General features: G+C 43.5%; 1 protein-coding gene across 1 annotated transcript in view; it reads right to left on the bottom strand.

Annotated features, from left to right (window-relative positions):
* MYLK (myosin light chain kinase) overlaps nt 1-24,212 on the bottom strand; it is a 211,298-nt gene that overhangs the window by 135,263 nt on the left and 51,823 nt on the right. The window contains exon 3 of the mRNA XM_047099178.1: nt 2,948-3,155. Coding sequence (XP_046955134.1) covers nt 2,948-3,155 — 208 coding nt within the window. The remainder of the gene's footprint in view (nt 1-2,947; nt 3,156-24,212) is intronic.

The following is a 24,212-nucleotide window of genomic DNA, read 5'->3' as shown; positions in this document are numbered from 1 at the left end:
TCCCTGTGACCAACCCCCTGGAGGTGGGTGCGTGTCAGGACTGGCTGCGGAGAGCCTTTCCAGGGCTCACACTGGGGCTGCATTCCACTACATAAGGTCATTGTATGAATGGTCCTATCGTTAAGGCGTCTGTGCTCATAGAGGGTGTTGTATGTTTCCTGGCCTGGTGACCAAACAGGCAATCAGACGAGAGAGCATATTCATCTATTCTCCATGCAAGGATTTCTCTCTGGAAGTAGTGCTCAGGATGTTGATACTGGGTTCAAATATCACAAGGCTACATTTACCCAGTACCTACTATTTTCCAAAGCTGCACTGATCCTTACACAGCTCTGTGGGGTAGCTGTTAATTCCAGTGTACAGAAAAGGAAATAAGGCTCCAAAAGGAGAAATTCCCCATAGTTAGAAATGAGTGGAACTAAATTCCAAGACCATTTAACAACGCTGCCTTCTGAGTCTGACCACTAGGGGGTCAAGAGTCTTCACATATGAATTGTACTCTTAATTCCAGGACCTCTGATCTTTCCAAGTAAGAAGCCTAGCACAGAGCTGGTGAGAAGGCAGGTGGCTGCTAGATCCCCTTTGTAAGAATTCCCATTCCCCACCAGGCCCATGATCTATAGGGTGGTCCTAAGCCACAGCTGAAATGGCCCTTTGATGCAGAAGCAGAATGCATACACGGCCATTCACATTTAAAGACGCTGCAGCTTTTAGGCCATTCTCTATCTCCTAGGATTAGAACCTAAAACGTCTCAAGTGGTCTGAGCCTAAGTGTTCCCAAATTAAAACCAAATGGGAGGGGACAGGATTGAGAGCCTTAGTCTTCTCTCCTTCCTCTGTAGCTCTCCTGTCTTGTTTCCTTTCTGTTGCCCACATCTCAATTATGCAGGAAAAAATTTTAGTAGATCATCAGCTCTAACTTCCTCAAAAGTGGGAGTTGAAAAAAAAGGTTTCATATTACTTGGGTTTTAGGTGCCTCCTCTGCGTGCCTAACCAACTCCATTCCTTTAAAATGGGTCACAGAAAACAAAGGCTAGCCCAGGATATAGAGATCACTGAATTTAAACCCTTTATTCTGTAGGAACAGAGGTCCAGAGGTTTAAAGTCACACATATGATTGGTGAAAGCTCGGACCAGAACCTTGGATCTCTGACTCATAATTCCCCATCTCCCCGGCAATAAACAGAAAGTCAGAAAAGGAGTATTATAGACTGAACTTTTGTGTCTACCCAAATTCATATGTTGAAATCCTACCCCTCGGTGTGACTGTATTTGGAGAAAGGGCCACAGAAGTGATAAAGGTTCAATGAGGTCATAAGGGTGGGGCCCTAATCCAGTAGAGCTGTTGCCCTTATAAGAAGAGGAAGAGACACTGGTGCTCTCTCTCTGCCATATGAGGACACAATGGCCATCTGCAAGCTAGGAAGAGAGCTCTCATCAGAAACCAAACACACCCTCCAGAACTGTGAGAAAATACATTTCTATTATTTAAGACAGACAGTCTGTGGTATTTTGTTATGGCAGCTTGAGTTGACTAATACAAGGGGGGGAAAGTAATTTTTATTTATGGATATTGAAAAAGTGCATAATGTAGGGGAAAGCACAGCACCAGAACTGTCCAAGATGAGGGCCACTCAGAGACTCTGATCAGGTGCCACTTTCCATTTGGAATGCTCCAGCCCACAGGCACTTGAAGGTCATTAAAAGGAATGAGTCACTCAGTTAAATAATTTGGGGAAAGCATCCAAACTATGCACATTCTGTTCTGTGAAACAGCCTGTCTTTCAATGATGTAGGGAAGCAGGGAAAACATTGGCCCGGGTGCACCTCACCCCCTCTGGAACCTTCCCTGGCTACCTTAATCCTCTCATACAGTGTCCCTCAAAACCAGGTGGGGAAGACTGTCTCCTGAGAGAGGAGAAAGTGAGTCTGACCTTCTGGTTTATAAGCCCCTGGAAAGGCTTACAAGCTGAGGTCAAGGGAGCCTCGTCACAACTCTGAGGGTCTGACAAACCCCCATGTCCTTTCAGACATCAGGCCTTTAAGCAGCAGCCAGTGGCCTGAACTGGAAATGTTCTCCTCAGTGGAGGGGCTTCAGCATGTGGGGGATACACTAGCAGCAAAAGAAACAGTTTTACTTATGGTCAATGTTTTTCCTGGAAGTTTTACAGTTAATAAAGTTGATAGAATTTTTTAAGTACAGAGGGGAAAAGGAAGACAAAATAATCAGTGTTAACACATTGGTATGTTTATCTCCTATATATTTTTCTGAGTTTTACAAAATTTTTATAAATGAGCAAGTATTACTTTATAATGATGATAAGAAACACTGCTCATTCATTCTCCAAATATTTCAGTACCTATCCTATGCCAGGAAGTTTTCTAGATGCTAGAGATACAGCAAAAACAATATAAAGTCCTTCTCTTCCTAGCATTTCTAGTTAGAGGTTCAGGGGGAGTGGGAAGACGGAGAGTTCTGGGGTTAGGGTGGTCAGAAAGGGTCCTCTAAGGAGGGGACTTGGAAACAGAGACCTGAAGGAGGACAGGGAATGGCAGGGGAAGGCCCTGAGGCTTGCTGAAGCAAGGGCGGTGGGGAGCAGGGAGGTGACAGCTTGACCACAGTGGAGGGAGCCTGGCCAGGAGTGGTTGATGAGTCTGGAGAGCCAGGTGGGGCCAGTCTGGCCTCAGTCTCAGTGTGAGGGGAAGCCATAGGAAGGCTAGAGCAGGAAAGCGAGGTGATGTGAGGTTGACCTTGTCTCCTGGGATGCCTCCCTTGTTCTCAGGAACCACATCTCCCCCATTAGACTAAAAGGTCCTGAGTTCAGAGCTCAGCACACTTTCCCTTGTGGGTTTCTCTTCTGCCCGAGAGGGGCAGAAACAGGAGCTGCAGGCCTTGGGGAGACTGACAGCTCATCTCCCACCACGATTCTCGCTTCCTGAAACTCACCTTCTACAGTCAACTCCACTGTCACCTGGCGGGCACCACTATCATTGGTGGCTTCACAGGTATACTTTCCCTTGTCGTCCTCACGGACAGCATGAATCACAAGGCTGAAAGTCCCCCGGATACCGCAATCTAGCAGGAAGCGGCCCCCACCGGTGATGGGTTGCCCATTTCGGTGCCACGTCACCTGGGGCTCTGGGTAACCCCGGACCTTCAAGGAAAAGAAGAAAGGGTGAGAGCTTATACTTAAGGAGTGCTTCTTATGTGCCTGGTGTTGTTCTGGGTGCTTTTGCACGTATTAACCACTTAATCCTCATAACATCCCTTGGAGCAGATACTACTTTCATGGCATGAAGAAACTGAGGCACAGAGAGCCTTTCAGTAGATTTTCCGAGGCCTCAAAGGTAGAAAGGGGCAGAGCCAGGCATCCTGGCTCCAGAGCCCACTATGCAAGTGACTCAAGCCTGGCTACATATTAGAATCACCAGGGGAAGCTTTAAAAAAATACTAGTGCCCAGGTCCTACATTGGATAGATTAAATCAAAATTTCAGGGGGTGGGGACTAAGCCTGGGCATTCTGGACCAGGGCTTCCCCTTTGGATATTCAAATAAATCACTTGTTAAAATGCAGATTCTGCTTCTCTAGGTCTGGGGTGGAGCCAGAGATTCTTCAGTTCAGACAAGGTCTCAGATGGTGCTGATGCTTCTGGTCTCCAGAACTCACCCTGAGTGGCAAGGTTCTAGACTGGAGTCACCCGGGGTTGGTAGCCATGGTAGCTACACATGGCAACGGAGCACTCCAAACAGGGCTAGTCCTAACTGAGCTACACCATAAGTGTGAATTACACTCCAGTTTTGAAGACTTAGTGCAAACAAAAGAATGGAAAATTATCTTGATCATTTAAAAATGTTGATTACACATAGAAAATAGTATTTTTGACATGTTAAGTAAAATATATTGTTAAAATGAATGTTACTTGCTTCTTTTCACTTTCTTAATGCGGTACTAGAAAAGTTACAACAACACATGTGCTTCTGCTTGATGTGTCCATGGAGCTGTGCAGCTCTAGACGGTTGTCTCTAATAACAGCCGCCAACATCTATTGAGTGCCAAGTGGTAAGCACTTTCCTAAGTACCTGTAGCCTTATAGTAACTTGTTCAGAGAGAGATGTTTCCCCAAAGACGGGAAGATTAAGAGGGACAAATTCCAAGAAAAGAAATCACCTTGAGTTTCAGAGAAAGAAGTTTCCCCAAGGGCCCTCCAACCCCTGAAACTCAACAGGCTCTTCAGAATGGACTCATCTTTGGAGGAGCAGGATTCAGACCGGCCCATTGATGCACAGCCTCGGACCCAGAATTAAGGGATTTTAGCACTGGAAAATGCACGGAAGACATCACAAAAATCTCCCGGGAAAGAAATTGTTTGCATTATAAACTGGTGGTAGCAACAGCTTTTTTTTTTTTTTCTTACCCATGTATCCACTGCAAGACAAAAGAGAATGGACATGGATGGGACAAAACCACAATCTGCTGGATGACCCCAAACTGCATTTACAAAGAGAGCTTTCAATGACCTATAGCAATAATCCTCCTCACATCCCCAGCAAGGTCAGAGAGATGCTATATCGGTACAAAGGAGAGAGGGGGAAAGCAGGTACATGCACTGGACATCAGCATCCAAACACAGCGACTCCCCTAAGCACGCCAATGCAGAAACAACCATGCTAACAGCTTCAGGAGCTGTCTTTGGACTGTGCTCATTTCCATTCCCAGGCATCCAGCCATCAATTCATCCTCAAACCCATTTCTCAGCAGCCAGCATGCAAATGTCTTCCTAGGAAAGGAAGCCTGGAATCACAGAGAAAAAAGCCCCAACGTGAATAATCCCCTCTCTGGTTATTCCATAGTCATCCCTTCAATGCCACTTTATGAACCTCACAAGGCCTGCCTCCCCATCCTCCCTAATATGTAGTCTGCCCTCCATGAAAAACGCAAAAAAACAAAAAAACAAAATCAAAACTTCAAATCAATCCTACCCATCTTATCTATAATTTCTGGAAACAAAAAATCCCTCTCTCATTGAAATCTAAACCATATTCGTGACAGAGACTGAGTATCTGCGAGGGAATGCTCAGATTCTGAAGTCACTTCCCCCTAAAGCAGAAAACAATGTCTGAAGACACTGCAGCTTCACCAAAACACCACGTCCTATCTTTTGTTTTTTAATTTTTTAATGTTTTTAATTTTGAGAGAGAGAGAGAGAGAGAGAGAGAGTAAGGGAGGGGCACTGAGAGAGGGAGACAGAGAATCCGAAGCAGGCTCCAGGGCTCTGAGCTGTCAGCACAGAGCCTGACGCGGGGCTCGAACTCACGAACCATGAGATCATGACCTGAGCCAAAGTTGGATGCTTAACTGACTGAGCCACCCCTGTCTTTTTCTTTTTTTTAAAGCTTATTTGTTTTGAAAGTGACAGCGAGTGAGAGTGGGGGAGGGGCAGAGAAAGAGAGAGAATCTCAAGCAGGCTTTGCACTGCCAGCGCAAAGCCCGACTTGGGGCTCAAACTCAGAAACAGTGAGATCATGACCTGAGCCAAAAACAACAGTCAGACTCTCAACCAACTGAGCCACCCAGGTGCCCCTCAAGTCCTATTGTAAGGTTGATGGTGCTGAAGGGGGCCACATTCACTTGGACAGATAAGGTCTGACATCTATTATAATATGAAACAAAGTGTTAACAGTGGTTATCTCTGGGTCTGTCCTCTTTTTCTTTACTGAGTATTTTCTGGTATTTCTGCAAGTAACATAGCTGGCCTTTGTGAAGTAGAAAAAAAATTTTAAATAAATATATGTATTTCTTTTATATTACTATGTATAACGAATATATAAACATTCATTAATCTGTCAAGGCCCTCAAGGTACTTAAATCTAGCAATGTAAATAAAAGCACTCTGCAAATAAACATTATGCAACTTTGATGGTAATAAATGTTGTGTACCCATATAAAATCACATCATCCTGTGACGCTATCTTGGCACAAAGGTTCACACAAAGGAACATCAGACAACAATTACTTTGTTAAAACATATTTTTAGGAAACAACTAATGAAAGACACTCTTTTCTACAAAAGGAAGCCCAGCCCGTTGGAAGTACTATAGTGATTTTGCAAACCACCATGGTCTTCTCCTCCACTCTGTTAGACACAGCCAGCTTAACTTCCAGAAGATGATTAGCCTCCTGACAGTGTCACAGAAAGGGAGTGCAGAACACTGTAATGGGAGGAGATAAATCATTAACTGCACCAAAGGCATCGCTAGCATTCCATTAGCAAGTACTCTGGCCCCCTGCAGCCAGGCCACCTCTGGTGGCCCATCAGGCCCTGGGGCATCAATGATTAACTGGGACTTTGCAAGTATTCTAGACCTCAGGGACCCAGCTCCCTCTTTCAATGTTCCTCTTGCTTTCTACACCACCCTCTCCTCCTCTGCCAATTTACCCCTGAAATGTCCTGTTAAAATAAATATCCAGGAATTTTTAAATATGCTGAAACTGGCACCTCTTAGAAAGTTGCAGTTTGCAGTAGGACTTTTGTAGCACCTTGCACCTGAAGCACACACAAGGATTTCTGGGACCTTGCTCAGTTCCAAGGTCTAAATGATTTGCAACTCCAATTCTTATCTTCCTATTATGAGAAAAACCTCCCACCACTACCTAACATTACTTAAAGACAATCAGCTTTATGTAAACCCATTTTTACTGTCTGTCCACTATCCTGGACTCCTGGGTGAGAAAAAGAGAGAAGCCTGGGTTCACACCTTTGGGATACAAGACAACAGCCCTGCCTTCCCTGGATGCCTTATCCGCCTTCATCACGAACCTTCAGCCAAGAACCCACAGCTAGAAATTTTGCAGTTTGATCCCAGGTCACACTAAACACCCACTGATACTTCAGTTTTTAGAGGGCCTTCACATACAGAATCTCATTTCATTCTTGCAACACTAAGAGCGAAGTGTCTTGGGTTGGGGTATCCAGAAGCAGAACCCAAAATAAGGGCTTAGGGAATCCCATCTGTGAACCCTTAGCCAACACAGTGTCTAGGAATGGGTATACTGGCCTGGTGAAGAGGGTCTGGGTAGGGCTCCAAGAGTGTCAGTGACACAGCACACAAAGCCAATCATATTATTAAGTCCAAAGTGCTGAGGAAAGAGGCCTAAAGAAGTAGATGATTAGTCAGTAAATGGCACATTAAGTGGAGATCTCTCTATTCCTCATTGTAAATTCATGGTTTTGGTAGGACAAATACTGTAGAACCTAAAGCACTGATAAGTGTCTTTTCTTTCTCTAATAGACCCTGAATCTCTCATTAAAGTAATATCTGCTCTCCACTTTGAGAAAAAGTCAAAGAGTTCATAAAAGATATGGCCAGGCCAAAAACAAGTCTTGGGTGTTCCCCCAGAGTAACAATCGGGCAGTGCTATAGAGTAAATGCTTGTGTTCCTCCAAAATTCATAAGTTGAAATTTAACTGCCAATGTGATAGTATTAGGATAGGGCCCTTGGGAGGTCATTAGGTCCTGAAATTGAAGCCTTCATGAATGGGATTAGTGCCCTTAGAAAAGGGATAGTGAGGGGCGCCTGGGTGGCACAGTCGGTTAAGCGTCCGACATCAGCCAGGTCACGATCTCGCGGTCCGTGAGTTCGAGCCCCGCGTCAGGCTCTGGGCTGATGGCTCGGAGCCTGGAGCCTGTTTCCGATTCTGTGTCTCCCTCTCTCTCTGCCCCTCCCCCGTTCATGCTCTGTCTCTCTCTGTCCCAAAAATAAATAAAAAACGTTGAAAAAAAAAATTAAAAAAAAAAAAAAAAAGAAAAGGGATAGTGAAAAGCTCCCTCACCTCTTCCATCATGTGAGGACACAGCAAGAACAAGGAAGCAAGCCTTCACCAGACACTGAATCTAGTGGTGCCTTGATCCTGAACTTCCCAGCCACTAGAACTGTAAGAAATAAATTTCTGTTGTTTAAGCCACCAAGTCTATGGTATTTCTGTTATGGCAACGTGAACAGTCTAAGATAGACTGGATTAGTGCCATACGTGTGCCCAAGACACCCCCTAGGACATTCAGTGTGATACAGGGAGGGCAGCTTGAGACCTGAGGCCTGAGTCCTGGGACTGGCTTAGCTACCTAGCCTCTTCAGGTTGTATTCCTTCTTTCATAGAAGAGAAAACAGCTCCTGATACCTAAGGCCGTTTGTGAGATAGTATGTTTCTGAATAGTGACCCACTTAGCTTCCTGTCTCTCCCTCTAGTCTCTTCTGGGTCCAGCCCACAGCCTTCCTACCCTCTAATCCTCCATACAGGAAAACCAAGTGACCACAAAGAGACATGCTCACGAACATGAACAGCTAGCCTTGCCTTTTCACCATAATGAGTTTTTGGAAACAGCCCCACAGAGGGTCATTCTAAGGAGAATCATATTTTTGCCACAGTAACCACATTTAATTGGAGGTTGTGTTCTTGAACAAAAGCCTGGGATCAAATAAATCAAGAGCATAACCAACAACTTGTCATAAAAATAAAGATAGAATAACCATAACCCCTATAATAATTTAAAATAGTAAAACTGTGCTCCAGTTCCATAAAATGTCCTCACGAACCTTTATGTCCTCAAAAGGCCTGTAGAGGGAATGGGGGCTCATTCTGTATGTGTTGGGAGATGAGGAGAAAGCGGGCAGTTGCTCAGCTGCTATGTTACACCCACCTGTTATACTCGAGAGACATTTTTTCAAAAGCTGGTGCTGTTTTGAAATTTACTTAATGACCGAAAATGAAACATTCTTAAAGGCACTAAGACTCTTCATTTTTCTCTGCCATGTGTGAAGGGCTTTCAGTCTATTCCAAGGTGCACAGGACAGGCTACCATGGCCTACCACAGCCTAAGGCCAGAGGAGCGATAAGCTCCCTGTCTCCACAACCCTGGCAAGACTCGGGGCAGCATGTCTGTCTTCTTAGCTTGGGGAGTGGTAGACAGGGGGTGATTTTGCTGTTTTTGATGATCTCCTGCAAGTCCTTTGTTTCTGGTCAGGCCTGTCTCCACATGCACACTGCAAGCCCACACAACTGAAGGCTGATGTTATCAGCCAAGTCGGGCAGGAGATGTATCTGAGAGTCCGCCCCTGTTGGAGATGGAGGAAGACCAAGAGGAGAGAAACCAGGATTGCACTGAGGCCAGGGTGAAAACAGGCTGCCCAGTGGGATGCTAGAGAGCTGAGAAGGTAGGTAGACAAAAGAAGCCATGAGCCGTGAGCTAAAAAACTTCGGGGCTGGGAACGGTAGACTCGAGGGGTTACCCAAGACTATCCATTGGAATCTCGTTGAGTCACTGAATCGATGCTGGGAATGGCTGAGCCCAGCAGATGGACATTTCAGAAACCTGTTAGGCGGAAGTTTCTCCCCTGAGCAGGACAATACCGACTCTGCAACATGACTGTCTACCGGCTTATAATTCCCTGACTGCCTGCAACACAAGATTCTGAACTTCTTACCCTATTTCAAGGCTGTTTCTTACATAACAAACAAGTTCCCCTATGATAAATTACTTGGTCAGGGCTGGTGATTTGAAAACTAAAAAATAACGGGAAATAAACCAATGGTGCCGAGGAACTGGTTGAAGAGGAATCCTCTGCCCCAACTCCAAGCATAAGCTCACTCAGATAATAAATAAATGCATATGATACACAGAAAGGAGAATGAAAACATTAACACCCCAAACAAATTCAACCACAAAAAATGTCTATAAAACTGACATCATGAATGTATTATGAGGGTGAAGAGTGAAGGGTGAGCCACGGGCATGGCATGACCAAGCTTGGGGGTCTGTGTCTGTGTTAGCAACTGGCACACAGCCCTATAGACAGGCAGGCACTTCGAATAATCCTGTTGCCAAAAGTCAAAAGCCTTAACTGAACACACAGAATCCATCAGGAAGAGATCAGACTAGCCAAAAACAGCAGTTAGTGAGAAGCTGAAATTCTGGCACACAGTGCCCCTAGTCCAAGGTGAAACAGTGGGGCAAAAGTGGTTCCATGAGAAATAAAATCAGAATGTAAAGAACCATTCCTCAAAGTGGCTCAGCAAATGCCACATATGTCTTCAGGGACAGATGCCGAAAGTCTCCCTCTGTGATCAGCCACTTCCACTTTTTATGGCAAGTTCCATGGCCCAAGACATGGGCACCCCTGCACCCCTATATGTGCAAGTCTGAGAACTTCATGTTTCATCCCACTCAGAGCACAAGGCAGGCGATGTCTTGGCAGCCTTGGGTTACACCTCAGGCCCTTCAGAATCTTTCAAAAAAAATCTGTTTTCCTTTATCTAAATCAAGCTTACCAATGCATGCAACTTTTTTTATTTGATTCCCTTTTAATGATACAAACACCTAAAAACACCTGAAGCAGTCCAACAAAGAAACAAAATCCTAAGTGTAACCAGGACTCTTTACATATTTGCTCTCCTAGTTCCCGTAACTTCATAGTTTCCTTATGACAGCAAGTGTCCTTTTGTTTAAACTCCCAGTTGCTCCGGGGTGGCTGCAGGATTATTAAGCCCTACCAGTAGCCTCTCTTCACAAAGCCCTGAGGTTCTCGGTTTACTCGTTCTCACGATGACTTTCAAGGACATGGCCTCTCCAGCTGATGAGGCTGGCCCAGGAGCTCTCCATTTCTGCTACTGGGTTGAGATATGCTCTCAGACATATTAAAATATTAACAGGAGGCATGTGGCATTGCAGAGATTTTAACAAATATGTGCTGTGGCTTGGTTTTGTTTGACTTGCTCAAGATCTCCTGCCCACCTTCCCCAGTGTAAGCCGCACACCCCATGCCCCTCTGCCTACCACATGGTGGGAACACCAGTCAGTCAGCTGCCTCCTGGCCAGTGTGCCTGGGCTCCAAAAATGGACACATGATCCAAGCCAGCCAATCAGAGCTCTTCACTGCAGTTTTAAGTTAGAATAAAGGGAGACCAAAGCTGTCTCTTTTCACAGAGATCTCAAGCTGGGAAGATGCAAGCCTGAAGCTATCTACAGCTATCCTCTTCTCCCGTCCCCGCCCCTGTGTTCTTGCCCCCACCCAAGAGGAGGAAGTCACCTGCTGAATAAGACATTACACGCACAGTGAAGAAAAGAGATGGAGACCTCGCCTGACTGAACTGTGTTGGACTCAGGATTCACTCAGTTGTATAAGACAACTGATCTCTTTTGCTTAGCCCAGGTAGAGGTGTTTTCTGTCACTTGCAAACAAGAGTCCTAATTTGGGAAGGCATACAGTCTCTGGAATCAAACACATCTGTGTATGAATGCTGTCTGCACTGATTACCAGCTGCCTAACCTGGGCCAAGTTATTTAACTTACATGGCCCTCAGTTTACACAGCTGTACGATGGGATGATACCAGTATCCACTTGCATGGAAAAGTTAATGATCAAATGAGATAAGCACATTATGAAGAAAGTCTACAAGTTAGATCTCTCTCTTCTCCTCAGAGTAAATAATTCTTCATAGTAAGGTACCCCAGAACCCATTCAGCTCCCAGCTTTATTGACAGTGTGAAAATGCCCTAAGAAACATGCATACTTGTAAACCTCCAGGCTTGCTGGGCTTCGTCCTGTACAACTCACATCCTTAAAGACACCCTCAAGGTGTTACACTCTCAATTAGGTAAAAACCTAATACTTTGAGAACAGCTTCTGCTTTAGTTGAATGGACTTATTATATTTACTTGAGAAGCGATCACTGTTCTTATGTAGCATCACAGAGCACATCTCACAACAAACACGCAGTCTGTACTTTTCACTGCACCATCATTCCACTCCTGTAACACCACGTAGACCCTGGAGACAGAGACTATTCCCTGATTTCTGCCTCACTGACTAATGCAGGCCTGGAATTTCAAGGGCATGGGTGAGTGTCAGAAAGGAAATAAATCTGGGGTAATAAATCTGGAGTTTCTAGCCAGTCGTGGCTGGACCTGGAAGGAGAGACAGACATACCTCACTGGCAGAACAGATGCATCTTGGGACTGCTCCCCAAACAATACGCAGACCATTTGGCAATGCCTCCTTGCCCCTCAAAGAGCAGAGCCCAGATACCATAAGACTCTAAAACTGGCCACAGGTCATACCGGAAAGGTCCTGTATGATGAGGACTCTCTGAGAATATGAAGTATTCCATTTAAAAGCAGAGGTGGGCAAAAATGAGCCGAGGGTCCCAACAACCCCAAAACCTCTTGACTCGGTCCCCTTGGCTTGATTTCCAATTTTTAGTCTCTCCAGGCTGCCCCTCTGACCCAACACCTGCTCCACATACACGTTACCACACAAAGCGTGCATTCTGCCTGGATTCTCCCAGCTGGCAGGCTGTGAGGAAGGGAGGGAGCAGGTGGGGTTTTGAAAGTGGACCTTTCAGGCTGTCTGCATCAATATGGCCAGGACAGTGTCTCTGCAATACTGTCAGAAAACACCCGGCACAAGGGGCAGAGAGCAGACATAGGAGCTTGCTACTTTATGGCAGAATGTCCTCTCCAGGCCCCAGTTGCCCCAAAGTATCCTGATCCACATAGAGAATCATGCCGGGTAAGGAGTCAAAAGTTGCTCCTTGTTCAATGTCAGTGTCTGACTGCCCGTCGGGCAGAAAAACACGATCAAACATGTTTTGCTTTTTTTTTCCCCCAAACATGTTTTTTTTTTTAATGGTTTTATTGTTACCAAGACAATACACGTACATGACCAAAATATCGGTTGGTACTAGAAGTCATAACAACAACAACAACAAAAAAGCAAGCCTCCCACCCCCAATTTCTACCTCCTTTAGAGAATCATCTTCAACTCTTGCTGCCATTTCTTCTGGTATTTTCTCCCATATTTCTAAACAACAGCCATACATAACTACTACTTTATTCTTTTTAATCTTAGGGATTATTTCCTAACTTCTCTGTATGGAATCTGAGCTTTTAGCTCTCAAATCCCCCTCCCCCTTAAACACCTCCCCTAACCTCCAATAATAACATCACACATTTTTTATGTCAATGTATAGTACTTTTTCATTTCAACTTTGCTCACTGTCCAGTTGCAGAGTATATTACAATTAAATGTTTTGAACTTTTCATTTTTTCTAGGGTTAATAACTGCCATACTTTTGTTTTTCTTAGCTTTTTTAAGAACCTCAACTTCTTAGGAGAACTATAAACTTCTTCTCAATAATGATCAAATACATCAGATAATTAATTCACCACTTGCTTTGATTTTGTTCTCCTTTGGAGATATCCTTCCTGGAATATTTTGTCCTCCTCCTCCAATCTAAACTGGATGCTTTCCAAGCCTGATGCATAGTGGTCCTTCCCCATCTCTTGGACATTTCCTGGTGTCTATCAACATTTTGACTGAATATATCCTCTTCCAGTGGTTTCTTAAGAATGAATGCATAGAAGGTTACAATTTTTAAACCTGGCATTTTTGAGTGTCAATATTCTAACTTTATGCTCAACTTACGGTTCATCTAGGAATGGAATTCTAAATGGAAAAAATTTTTTTCTTCAACATTTTGAAGGTATTATTTCATGGCATTTGAAAGCAATGTCGCTGGCATCCAGTGTCGCTACTGACAGGTACAGTGCCACACCGATCGTTCATCTCTGATGTGCTGCGCACACGCATGTGTGTATGTATGTTTTACTTCTAAACTTTTAGAATCTTCCCTTTTATCTCTGACAGTCTAAAATGTCATGAAGATTTGCCTTTGTGTGGGTGCTTTCTCTGTTTTTAAAAATGTTTACTTACTTTTGAGAGAGAGAGAGAGAGAGAGAGAGAGAGAAGGAGGAGCAAAGAGAGAGGGGGATAGAGGATCCCAAGCAGCCTCTGTGCTGACAGCAAAAAGCCTGATGCAGGGCTCAAAATCACAAACTGGAAGATCATGAGCTGAGCCTAAGTCTGACACTTAACAATCTCAGCCACCCAGGCGGCCCTGTGTGGATGCCTTCTCTGTTCACTCATATTGGATCTTTGGTAATAGTCTTCTCATTATTGGCAAACTTTGTCTTTTGATTTTTAGGAATTTGTGTTTTGACAATTCTGGCTCCACTGTGTTTTTTTTAATGCTCTTTTTCTAGAACTCTTATGAGTTGGATACTAGCCCAACCAGTTAACCCTCTACATTTCTTTTTTTTCTCACTTATTTCCTTCTTCCTTATTTTTGTTTTCTCCAGGAGATATGCTCAATTTTATTTTCCAGTCTATTGAAGTTATTATTTTGGCTATCATTAACTTCAAAAAACTCTTTCTTTTTCAGTTTTTCAAAGCTGTTTTGAATAATAGCCTCTTCTTGTTTAATGGAAGCAACATCTTATCTCTAAGGTGAGATTAAATTTCTTCAAAGTTTTCTGTTTTTTGTGGCCTCTATTTCTATCTGGTTCCTTTCTTGGTTCTTTTTGTCTCTTTCCTAACAGAGGCTTCCCTTGAACATCTGATGATCCTCCACTGATGTTCATATGTATAAGTGAAGAAATTAAAAAGCTCCATGCACACAGGTGGGGACTTGGCAACTTGTTGGGCCTCCCAGTAAAGTGGTAAAAACCCTCAACTGTCAATTTTTGTGGAAATTCTCTCTCGAGATGATCTGTTTCCACAAAGAAGAATCTTCCCATTTGCTGCTTTGATGGTGGTGATGGGGACATGGAATTACATCTGTCTACCAGCATTTAGCACTGGGAGTGAGGGAAGGCCATGAGGCTCTTATTTAGTATACTGACTTGCCCGTAGACCTCTGGCTTCAGCTGGGCCTTGTGTCTAGGAGTTGAGAGTTGGTCAGGTTCAGTCTCTCCATAGAGAACCGTTGGTCTTTCAGAGTGTAGAGAAGGAGTAGTGGTCTGGTGCACAGAGCACAGGAGGGGATTCAGGCCTAATTGATTCTTATTAGATTTTTAATCAACCCTCCAGTTTTCAGCTTCACTGCACAACCCAGGCTTTGAAAGTACTTGATGCCTCCAATTCCTCAGCCCTTTAGGAATTTTCTCGCACAACCTTGCTTATTTTTCTTGTTGTCCATTCCCCTAACCACAGGCACTGCACAACACAAAATGCTGAAGCCAAAGCCAGTCAGTCATCTATTCACTTTCCATTGTCCATCAACCTGTTGACTTGTCTCATCTGCTTTTGTTTATGTTGCCATAATTTTACAAGTTTCCCTTTTCTTTTTTATAAAAGCACATTTTAAGGATGGTCATTATAAAAAAAAAAACAAACAGAAAATAACAAGTGTTGGCAAGGAGAAACTGGAGCCCTGTGCACTGTTGGGGGGAATGTTGGGGGGAACATTGTGGGGGGATGCACACTGCTGGGGGGAATGTAAAATGGCTAGCTGCTGTGGAAAAAAAGTATGGAGGGTCCTCAAAAAATTAAAAATATAACTACCATATAATTCAGCAATTCCACTTGTGAGTATAAACACTAAAGAACTGAAAACCAGGACTTGAATGGTTATTTGCACAACCACGTTCGTAGCAGCATTATTCACAATAGACAAAAGAAGGCAGCAACCTTGGTTTCCATCAATAGATGAATGCATAAAACAAAAGGTGGTACACACATAGGATGGAATATTATTCAGCCCTAGAAAGGAAGGAAATTCTGATACACAATACAATGAATGAACCCTGAAGACATCAGGCTGAATGAAGTAAGCCAGTCACTAAAGAACAAATACTGCCTGATTCTACTTTTAGGAGGTACCCAGAGTAGTCAGAAAACAGAACGGTGGTTGCTGGGGGTAGGAGGAGGGGGCATGTGGAATTATTATTAATAGGTATAGAGTTTCAGGTTTCTAAGATGAAAAAAGTTTGGGAGAATGGGTGGTGGGGGCATTAAGTGCCGCTGAATGGGACATTTAAGCATGGTTAAAATGGTCAACTTTATACTATGTATGTTTTACACGATAAAAAAAAAATCAATGAGTCATATGTATGTAGACTTATTTCTGAATTCTGTTTTGTTTCAAATACCTATAGGTGTATCCCTTTGCCAAACACTACATTGCCTGTAACACAATAGCTTTAAGTATTAAAATCAAGAAATAAAAGTTTAAAAAATGTAATTGAGACCAAAGTTACTTCTCTATTTAAAAATTTTCCAACGGCTTCTTATTGCACTAGAATAAAATCCAGTCACTATGGCTCACAAGGCCCTGCACGACCTGGTCCCTGCCTAGTTCTGCCTCACTCTGTCCTTACCCACATAGGCTTTCTCTCTGGGCCAGGCAGTAAGATGAACACAGCAAGTTCTCCAGCCAGGAGTGGCTCCCGGTGTGCTGGATGACAGGGGTGCGCAGCCTGTCAGAGCATAGACAGCGCCCTGAGAGAGGCTTGTGTGGAGGACTGTGGGAGCATATAGAGAGGGAGGATCATTGTGGTTACTACAGCAGGAATCCCAGGCCACCTCTCAACACAGTGCTGTGCTCCAAGGGAGCTGGGCTGGGTGACTGAAAGGGCTGGGTCCCTAGAACAAGCCATTCAAGCTTTACCAGAAGCCAGATGGTCCCCAGTAGCTCTGCTGATCCTTCTGGCAGCCCCTCAGGGACCCCATGCTGGGATGGGCCAGGAGAAGTGACTCCTGAACCAAGGAGGATCCCAGGCGGGGCGGTGCAGGTGCAGGCCAGCAGAGCCCTGGGGCTCCCTCCAGTTCTCTGAATGTCCCTCCACAGACAGTTCCGGTATAACCAGGGCAGCTATTTTGGCTTGATCTAGTCCGCGGTGAAGTTCTTACACAAGCTCAGGAATTTCAGGGCAGGACTCCCGGGGACACAGGAAAGAGAGAAGAAACAACTGCCAAGACCCTCAAATGAGGTCCTACTGTGAGCATGCCTGTGCATGTGGTGCTTCACTGGGTGTGTGTTGGGGGCATGTTGGGGGCAGGGGAATATCAGAGGGGTTTGAATCCTAGTTCAAAACACTCATTTAAAGCAGATTTAGACTTCCCAGTCCAAGCCACTGAAATTTATTTCTGAAGAAGCATCTAGAAAAAATGGAGGGGAAATGATGCCCAGTTATTTAGTCAAAACAAAATTCAAACTTTCTCCCCCTCCCCCAACCTGCCAATGTCCCTTTCGCCTATGTGATCCTCAGGGATCCAGAGGGACTGGGGCCCAGCTGAGGGACTGGGGCCCATACTGGTACCAAGTATGTTCGTCCCCAGAGGAGGCCAGCCCTGCAAATGGCAGCTATAGTCATTGCCTAGAAGTCTAGGTGCCTCCTACACCCCCAGAGCCGGTGAACAGGGTCAGTGGATCCTGCTTTGGCCTAAACAACCCCCAGCTGGTAGAGAGGGATTCACAGCCAGTCCATTTCCAAGATTGCTGTAAGAGAAGCTCGAAGGTTTGCTCTGCGGGGGGCGCTGCAGCCCAAATAGGCCTTCTTCCCCAACCCCTAGAACATCCCTAATCCAAGAAGGATGGTGAACAGACATCTACAGAAAGCTGGAGCATCTGCTCTCCTTTTCTTGTCACAGAGAACTGGAACAAATAAAAACAGTGCACCGTTACATAAAAGCTCTTGTTACTAACGTGGGTTAAGGAGTCTGTAGGCAGGGCTTGCCCCCACCTCAGTGTAGGTAACTGCTGAGGCCAACCAGCTGAGAGAATTCCAGGTGTAGTCCAAGCAGCTGTTAGACACGCTGGCAGGCACCAGGGTCACCCTACATAAGGCCTTTACTGAATGAAGCAAGTCAGCCATAGTCACCTCCAGGCCTAAGGAGAGGGGTGGGGAAGAGGTAAAGATGGGTGGGGTTGGTCCCCTGGGGAGTGGCAGGAAGTGGCAGGAGAAGCAAGTTCTAGGGAAGAATGTGCTGATGGGATGTTTTGGGGGGAAGCTGACTGTTGGGAGTGGTCCTGGGGGCTCCTGAGAAATTGCTTGGTTCATACTTTCTGTTGTTTGTTAAAAAAGGTCATCTTCAGGTTGGGTATGGGAAAAGGATCTGTAAACTTGTTATGTCCCTAGAGAGCCCACGTTATTCCAGAAAAGCTTAGCTCCTTCTACCCACACCACTCACCTTCTCAGGGAGCCCCCAGACTCTGGGAATTCCTGTAACACTCCCTGCCCCCTCCACCAAGCCTGCTGCAGCCTGAACAAGTCAGGGGGTTCCTGCCCCGGAGACAGAGGGGAGCCAGGCCAGTCTACAGCCTAGAAGGAATGGGCATGCCTGGGGCCCCAGAACTCCTGGCCCCCAGAGAGCTGCAGGACGCAAGCATGAGAGCACTGTTTATTCCAAAGCCGTTTTCTGTTTTAAGAGCCTCACAGCTGGGTCCAGGGCCAGGGTCCCATTTCCAAAGTCGGTATTTTTTTCCTTCTTTTTGCTGGACAAGGAGAAATGGAAAAAACCAGTGTTGCTTTGGCCCTCACTCAGCTTCTTTTGAACTGATTTTGCTGCCCCTGGCAGGATCTGCCACCAGGGTGCAAGCCACGAATGCGGGCCATGGCAGAGAGAATTCTCAGCTCTGACTGCCCTGCTGGGTCATCTGAGGGGAAGACCCATGGAACACAGGGAAGTCTGACTTGCACGACTCACCAAGGCCTGCTCTAAGTCAAAGACCCCTAAGAGCACTCTGGGTTCAGACCACTGCTACTCCTGACCCCTGGCCACAAGAGGGCCTAGTTCTCCAAACACACCTGCAGATTGGATACTGGGGACAGAGCTCCGTCTCTCAGTAGGTAGTAATTATTTATAAAGCCCAGAAAAATATCCCAAAGTCAGAGCTAAATGCCAATACAACCAATTCTCTGTTATCTCCCTTTTGCAAAAGGAGATAACTATAGTTTTTATATTTGCATATAGGATGTGTCACACATCAGCTTTACCCTCCTAATTTTGCCCTTTCAAAAGCACACACCATACACTGCTACGTGAGTAGGACAGACACCCTAGCCATGTGCACGGCTAGTAGAACCAAGTGAGGAGAAAGTCCAAGATGCTCCATCCCTCCCCTCTGCCACTCCCCTAGGACCACTCCCTCCCTCTCTAGAAAGCCTCTCCAACTATCCAGCCCCCTCTGATCTCCCCCACCTCCCAACTTCCTGCACCTACACTATTATCTAAAGGGATTACATTTTTAAAGCCAGCAGACATTTATCTGATCTCAAAACGGACCGTTTAAAATCAGGCCTATTTCAGAAAATCTGGGGCAACCAATCGCCATTACATCACCTTTCATATTTCTTTCTGCCCCACAGCAAGCACGGTGACCATATTTTCCATAGAATCAGGACGCATTATCTGACAAGTGATTTATGGGCAGCTTCCAGGTGCAAAAAGGAGTCGGTGTTATAAAAGTTTCAACATCAAAATATTGGAACTCCAAGGATAGCTGGATGACTTTACTGGAAAAAGTGAGAATACTTTAAGTCAGAATGGCTCACAACAATCTGGGATGACAGCACCTTTACCACTAACACAGGTTATGATTTTGTTTATTCCAGGCACATTTGGCACCACTCCCTGTAAGACTGTGATTTACTCAAGAGGGGGAACTAGACATTACACCTCTTTTGAAGTTCTCTCCATACCCAGCATGACTACTAAATCCACTACTGAGTGGATGGATGGTTGGCTGATCTCTCTTCTCTCCCAGCTCAAGTGTCATTTCAGAGACACCTTTCTTGATTTCCCAAATGAGGTCATGCTGTTATGTTCTCATGGCACTGTGTGTTCTTCCTTCAGGGTCTTATCACACTGTATCATTCATTCTATGCATGGTTACTTTCATCTGTCCCAGCAATAGGCTGTATCTGCTGCCCCTAGAAAGAACTATAATGGTTTGGTTCACCGATGAATCACCAACTGCTAGCACTCTGCTTGGCACACACTAGGTGATCAATAATATGTATTTTTAAATTAATGACACAGTCTCTTTGGTAGGTCCCAGGACTCCATATTTCTCCCTTGCATCAACATTTTTATTAATTACTTGAATGAAGATTACACAAGTCTGCTCAGGAGAACTGAAGTTGGCATCAATACTGGCCCCCAGAGAGCTGCAGAGCATAACATGTTAGCTAACAGAATCAACATTCTAAAGAACCAAAGGTCCAAATAAATAGAAATGAAAAGAGAACAAGTCATGTGAAGGTTCTAAATCCTCAACTAGGCAAAATCTGAGGTGGCGGTAGCTCACGTGTAAAAGGAGCTGGGCCAAAGTCTCCTAAATGTTACTCACTCTCAAGCCACTAACAAAGCACAGTGTCCAAATAAGGAGAAGGCAGTCCCATTCAGCCTGACCACCAGATACAGGTGCCACCCATTAATGGAACACTGGTGAAGGGGCTCATGATCTGCAAAGTGGTCACTGCCCTGTTGGCACCTTGTAGGTGTTCAACAGAAATTTACTGAAGGAACATAGAGATTAACTGATGGAAGTAGATATATTTAGCCTGAAATAAAACACACCAAATAAGAGCCTATCTGTTTTTAATATATGAAGAGCTCTTATCTAACAGACTCTCTGTGATGTGCAGCTCCAGAGGACAGAACAGGGATATATGGGTCCATCATGTAGGCAGGCCGATTTAGGCTCATACAAGGAGGGATAACATAAATGTAACATGGTAGATCCCCATCTGCACAAGCGTCCATAAGGAGGCTAGAGAACCATCTGGCTGGGATGTTGTCAGTCAGGGATACCTTCCAACCCAAGTCCCAGTTTTCTAAGAATTTAATGGAACTGAATGCATTCAGGTGAGAGAGGACATGAAAGAAATATTCCATTTGCAACAAAAATAACCTTTGTGCTACAAATACAGAGCTTAGAATGATGCATTCCTTGAAGGGTTTCATAAACTCACTCACGAAACTATCTGGTCTAGCATCTTTTCAGGATGTATTTCCTCAACCTTTCCAGTTTCTTCCACGAAACTTTTCACGTTTTCAATTTCTTTTTTAGTCAATTTTGGCAGCTCCTATTTTCTTTGAAAAATCTGTTTCTTTCAAGATTTTCAAGTGTATTATCAAAGTTAAACATGAAGGGGTGCCTCGGTGGCGCAGTCGGTTGAGCGTCCGACTTCAGCCAGGTCATGATCTCGCGGTCCGTGAGGTCGAGCCCCACGTCAGGCTCTGGGCTGATGGCTCAGAGCCTGGAGCCTGTTTCCGATTCTGTGTCTCCCTCTCTCTCTGCCCCTCCCCCGTTCATGCTCTGTCTCTCTCTGTCCCAAAAAAAAATAAATAAACGTTGAAAAAAAAATTTAATAAATTAAAAAAAAAAAGTTAAACATGAAAATGTCATTTTTGTCAACTCCAGATCAGTGGTTAGAGTCTCATTTCTACATTTTGTGTTTTTCTTAGGTTGGCCTGGTTAGGTTTACCTATGTCATATTTCCAAGAATAGTCCTTAAATTAATTAATATCATTTTCCTACTTCATAATGAACTTACTTCTTCTATATAAATATCTTGCTTCTGTTTTTCTTCAGTTTGTTCTATTCTTTGATTTTATGAGTTGAAAGCATGGTTCATTAATTTTTAGTATTTTTTTGTTCAATAATAAAAGCATTAAAGTCTACACATATATCTCTGATATTGGCTTTATCCTGTTATAAACTACTCAAAAAGTAAGACTGTTTTCATATGTAGTAACTATTACCAGTTAGAAAAAGTACACACACACACACACACACACACACACACACACACACACTTCATCTAGGAATAAACTTAGTAAGTGCAAAGTTCCCATATAATGACAGTTTCAAAACTTTCTAAACAACGTATGTTTTGAATCAATAATGAAAAGTACTTTGCCCTTGGTTTCAAAGTAATCAGTGGGATTATGCTATTAGATATGGAAATGTTAAAAAGCTATAATAATTAAAACCATTTTGATTCTGATACAAGAGTATACATAGTGGTTAGTAAAACAGTCCAGAAAATCCTAAAACAAATTTTACACATGAGACTTTAGTATATGATAAAAGTGGCTTCAAATTAATGGGAAAAATTGTATTATTAAATATGGATCACTTGAAAAAAATCTTAGTCAGATCCCTGCCTCACACTATACATAGAAACATCCATTTTGGTTGAAATAAAATATTAAAAGTAAAAAAAAAGAAAAGAAATGCAGATATAATCTTAGAGATCCCAAGCTTGACACTAATGGCAGAACCCATAAAGATATGTAACTACAAGGGTGCCTGGGTGGCTCAGTCAGTTAAGCATCCAACTTCAGCTCAGGGTCATGATCTCACAGTTTGTGGGTTCAAGCCCCACGTCGGGCTCTGTGCTGACAGCTCAGAGCCTGGAGCCTGCTTTGGATTCTATGTCTCCCTCTCTCTCTGCCCCTCCTCCACTCATGCTCTGGCTCTCTCTGTCTTTCAAAACAATGAATAAACATTAAAAAAAAATTTAAGAATGCTCAACATCGCTCCTCATCAGGGAAATACAAATCAAAACCACACTCAGATATCACCACACGCCAGTCAGAGTGGCCAAAATGAACAAGTCAGGGGACTACAGATGCTGGAGAGGATGTGGAGAAACGGGAACCCTCTTGCACTGTTGGTGGGAATGCAAATTGGTGCAGCCACTCTGGAAAACAGTGTGGAGGTTCCTCAAAAAATTAAAAATAGACCTACCCTATGACCCAGCAATAGCACTGCTAGGAATTTAACCAAGGGATACAGGAGTACTGATGCATAGGGACACTTGTACCCCAATGTTTATAGCAGCACTCTCAACAATAGCCAAATTATGGAAAGAGCCTAAATGTCCATCAACTGATGAATGGATAAAGAAATTGTGGTTTATATACACAATGGAGTACTACGTGGCAATGAGAAAGAATGAAATATGGCCCTTTGTAGCAACATGGATGGAACTGGAGAGTGTGATGCTAAGTGAAATAAGCCATAAAAGAAAGACAGATGCCATATGGTTTCACTCTTATGTGGATCCTGAGAATCTTAACAGAAACCCATGGGGGAGGGGAAGGAAAAAAAAAAAAAAGAAGTTAGAGTGCGAGACAGCCAAAGCATAAGAGACTCTTAAAAACTGAGAACAAACTGAGGGTTGATGGGGGGTGGGAGGGAGGGGAGGGTGGGTGATGGGTATTGAGGAGGGCACCTTTTGGGATGAGCACTGGGTGTTGTATGGAAACCAATTTGACAATAAACTTCATATACTGAAAAAAATTTAAGATATGTGACTACATAAATTTAAACCTTTGTACAAAAGTAAAGCCATGACCAGAATTAAAAGGTAATCAAACCAAAAATATCTAAATTATATACAGAATACAAAGGTGGAGATTCTTCATATATAAAATGTCTATATGTCTAAATAAAAAGAACACATAATGGGGAAAGTAAAGGATATTACCAAGAAGTTCATGAGGCAGCCAAATATACAAAGAAATGTTTAATTTAAAGGCAGCAAGCAAATGTAAAATAAAATGTAATATCTTTGATTAAAGTGTGTTAATAATTAAAGTGATACTAATACTTATGAGAGTCGGGGAAAGTTAAATTTTTAAATGTTACTGATGTGAGGGTAATAATCTGATCTTCATTTTTCTTTCTTATAAGATTAGCATAGTCATGCTGATTGCATATGGCTACCTTAACAGTTTGGAAATAGCCATCAAAAGACTTAACAAGATTCACTAAGTCTATTATCTGCCTTAGGAATTACCAAAGATGTCCTGGAAAATGGATGTAAGTTTAAGTTATTTAAAAGATTAAATACTAGAAATCCAAAGCCTAATACAGTCTATTTAAAATAATTACAATACAACAAGAAGGTAAAATACTATATACATTGCTAAAAATTATAATCTTGAGGCATGTAAGAAAATGTTCATTAAATAATAAGTAAAAAGGGAGCTTACAAACTATAGTTATTTAATATGGATAAGATGCCATTTAATAACCACATACTTTCTTCCTGTTATAAAAGAAAAAATTAGCAGGAAATCTACAAAAATGTAAAAGCTATTATCTCTAGTGGTGGGATTATTTGCTTTTCCATGTTTTCTGTATTTTCAATTTTTACTTTTACAATGAATATATTCTACTTTCAAAGAACCAAAAAAGTTGAACAACTTAGGTTCAAATTATGCAAATTTGCTAGGAGCACATTTTGATGAGACTAAATAAAAAAAGAGACTAACTGTGAGTCCCCTCAGAAAGGAAGGCTGAGAGAATGACACCCCATCCTTTATGAAAATTCGGCTGAAGTCAGCATGGCTGGTGAC

The sequence above is a fragment of the Lynx rufus genome, unplaced genomic scaffold, assembly GCF_022079265.1.
Source record: "Lynx rufus isolate CCGP_SWC_20201006 ecotype Redwood Valley unplaced genomic scaffold, mLynRuf1.p SCAF_5, whole genome shotgun sequence".
NCBI classification, from domain to species: domain Eukaryota; kingdom Metazoa; phylum Chordata; class Mammalia; order Carnivora; family Felidae; genus Lynx; species Lynx rufus.
Note: the sequence above shows the minus strand (reverse complement) of the source record. Positions and strands in the feature narration are given on the sequence as shown.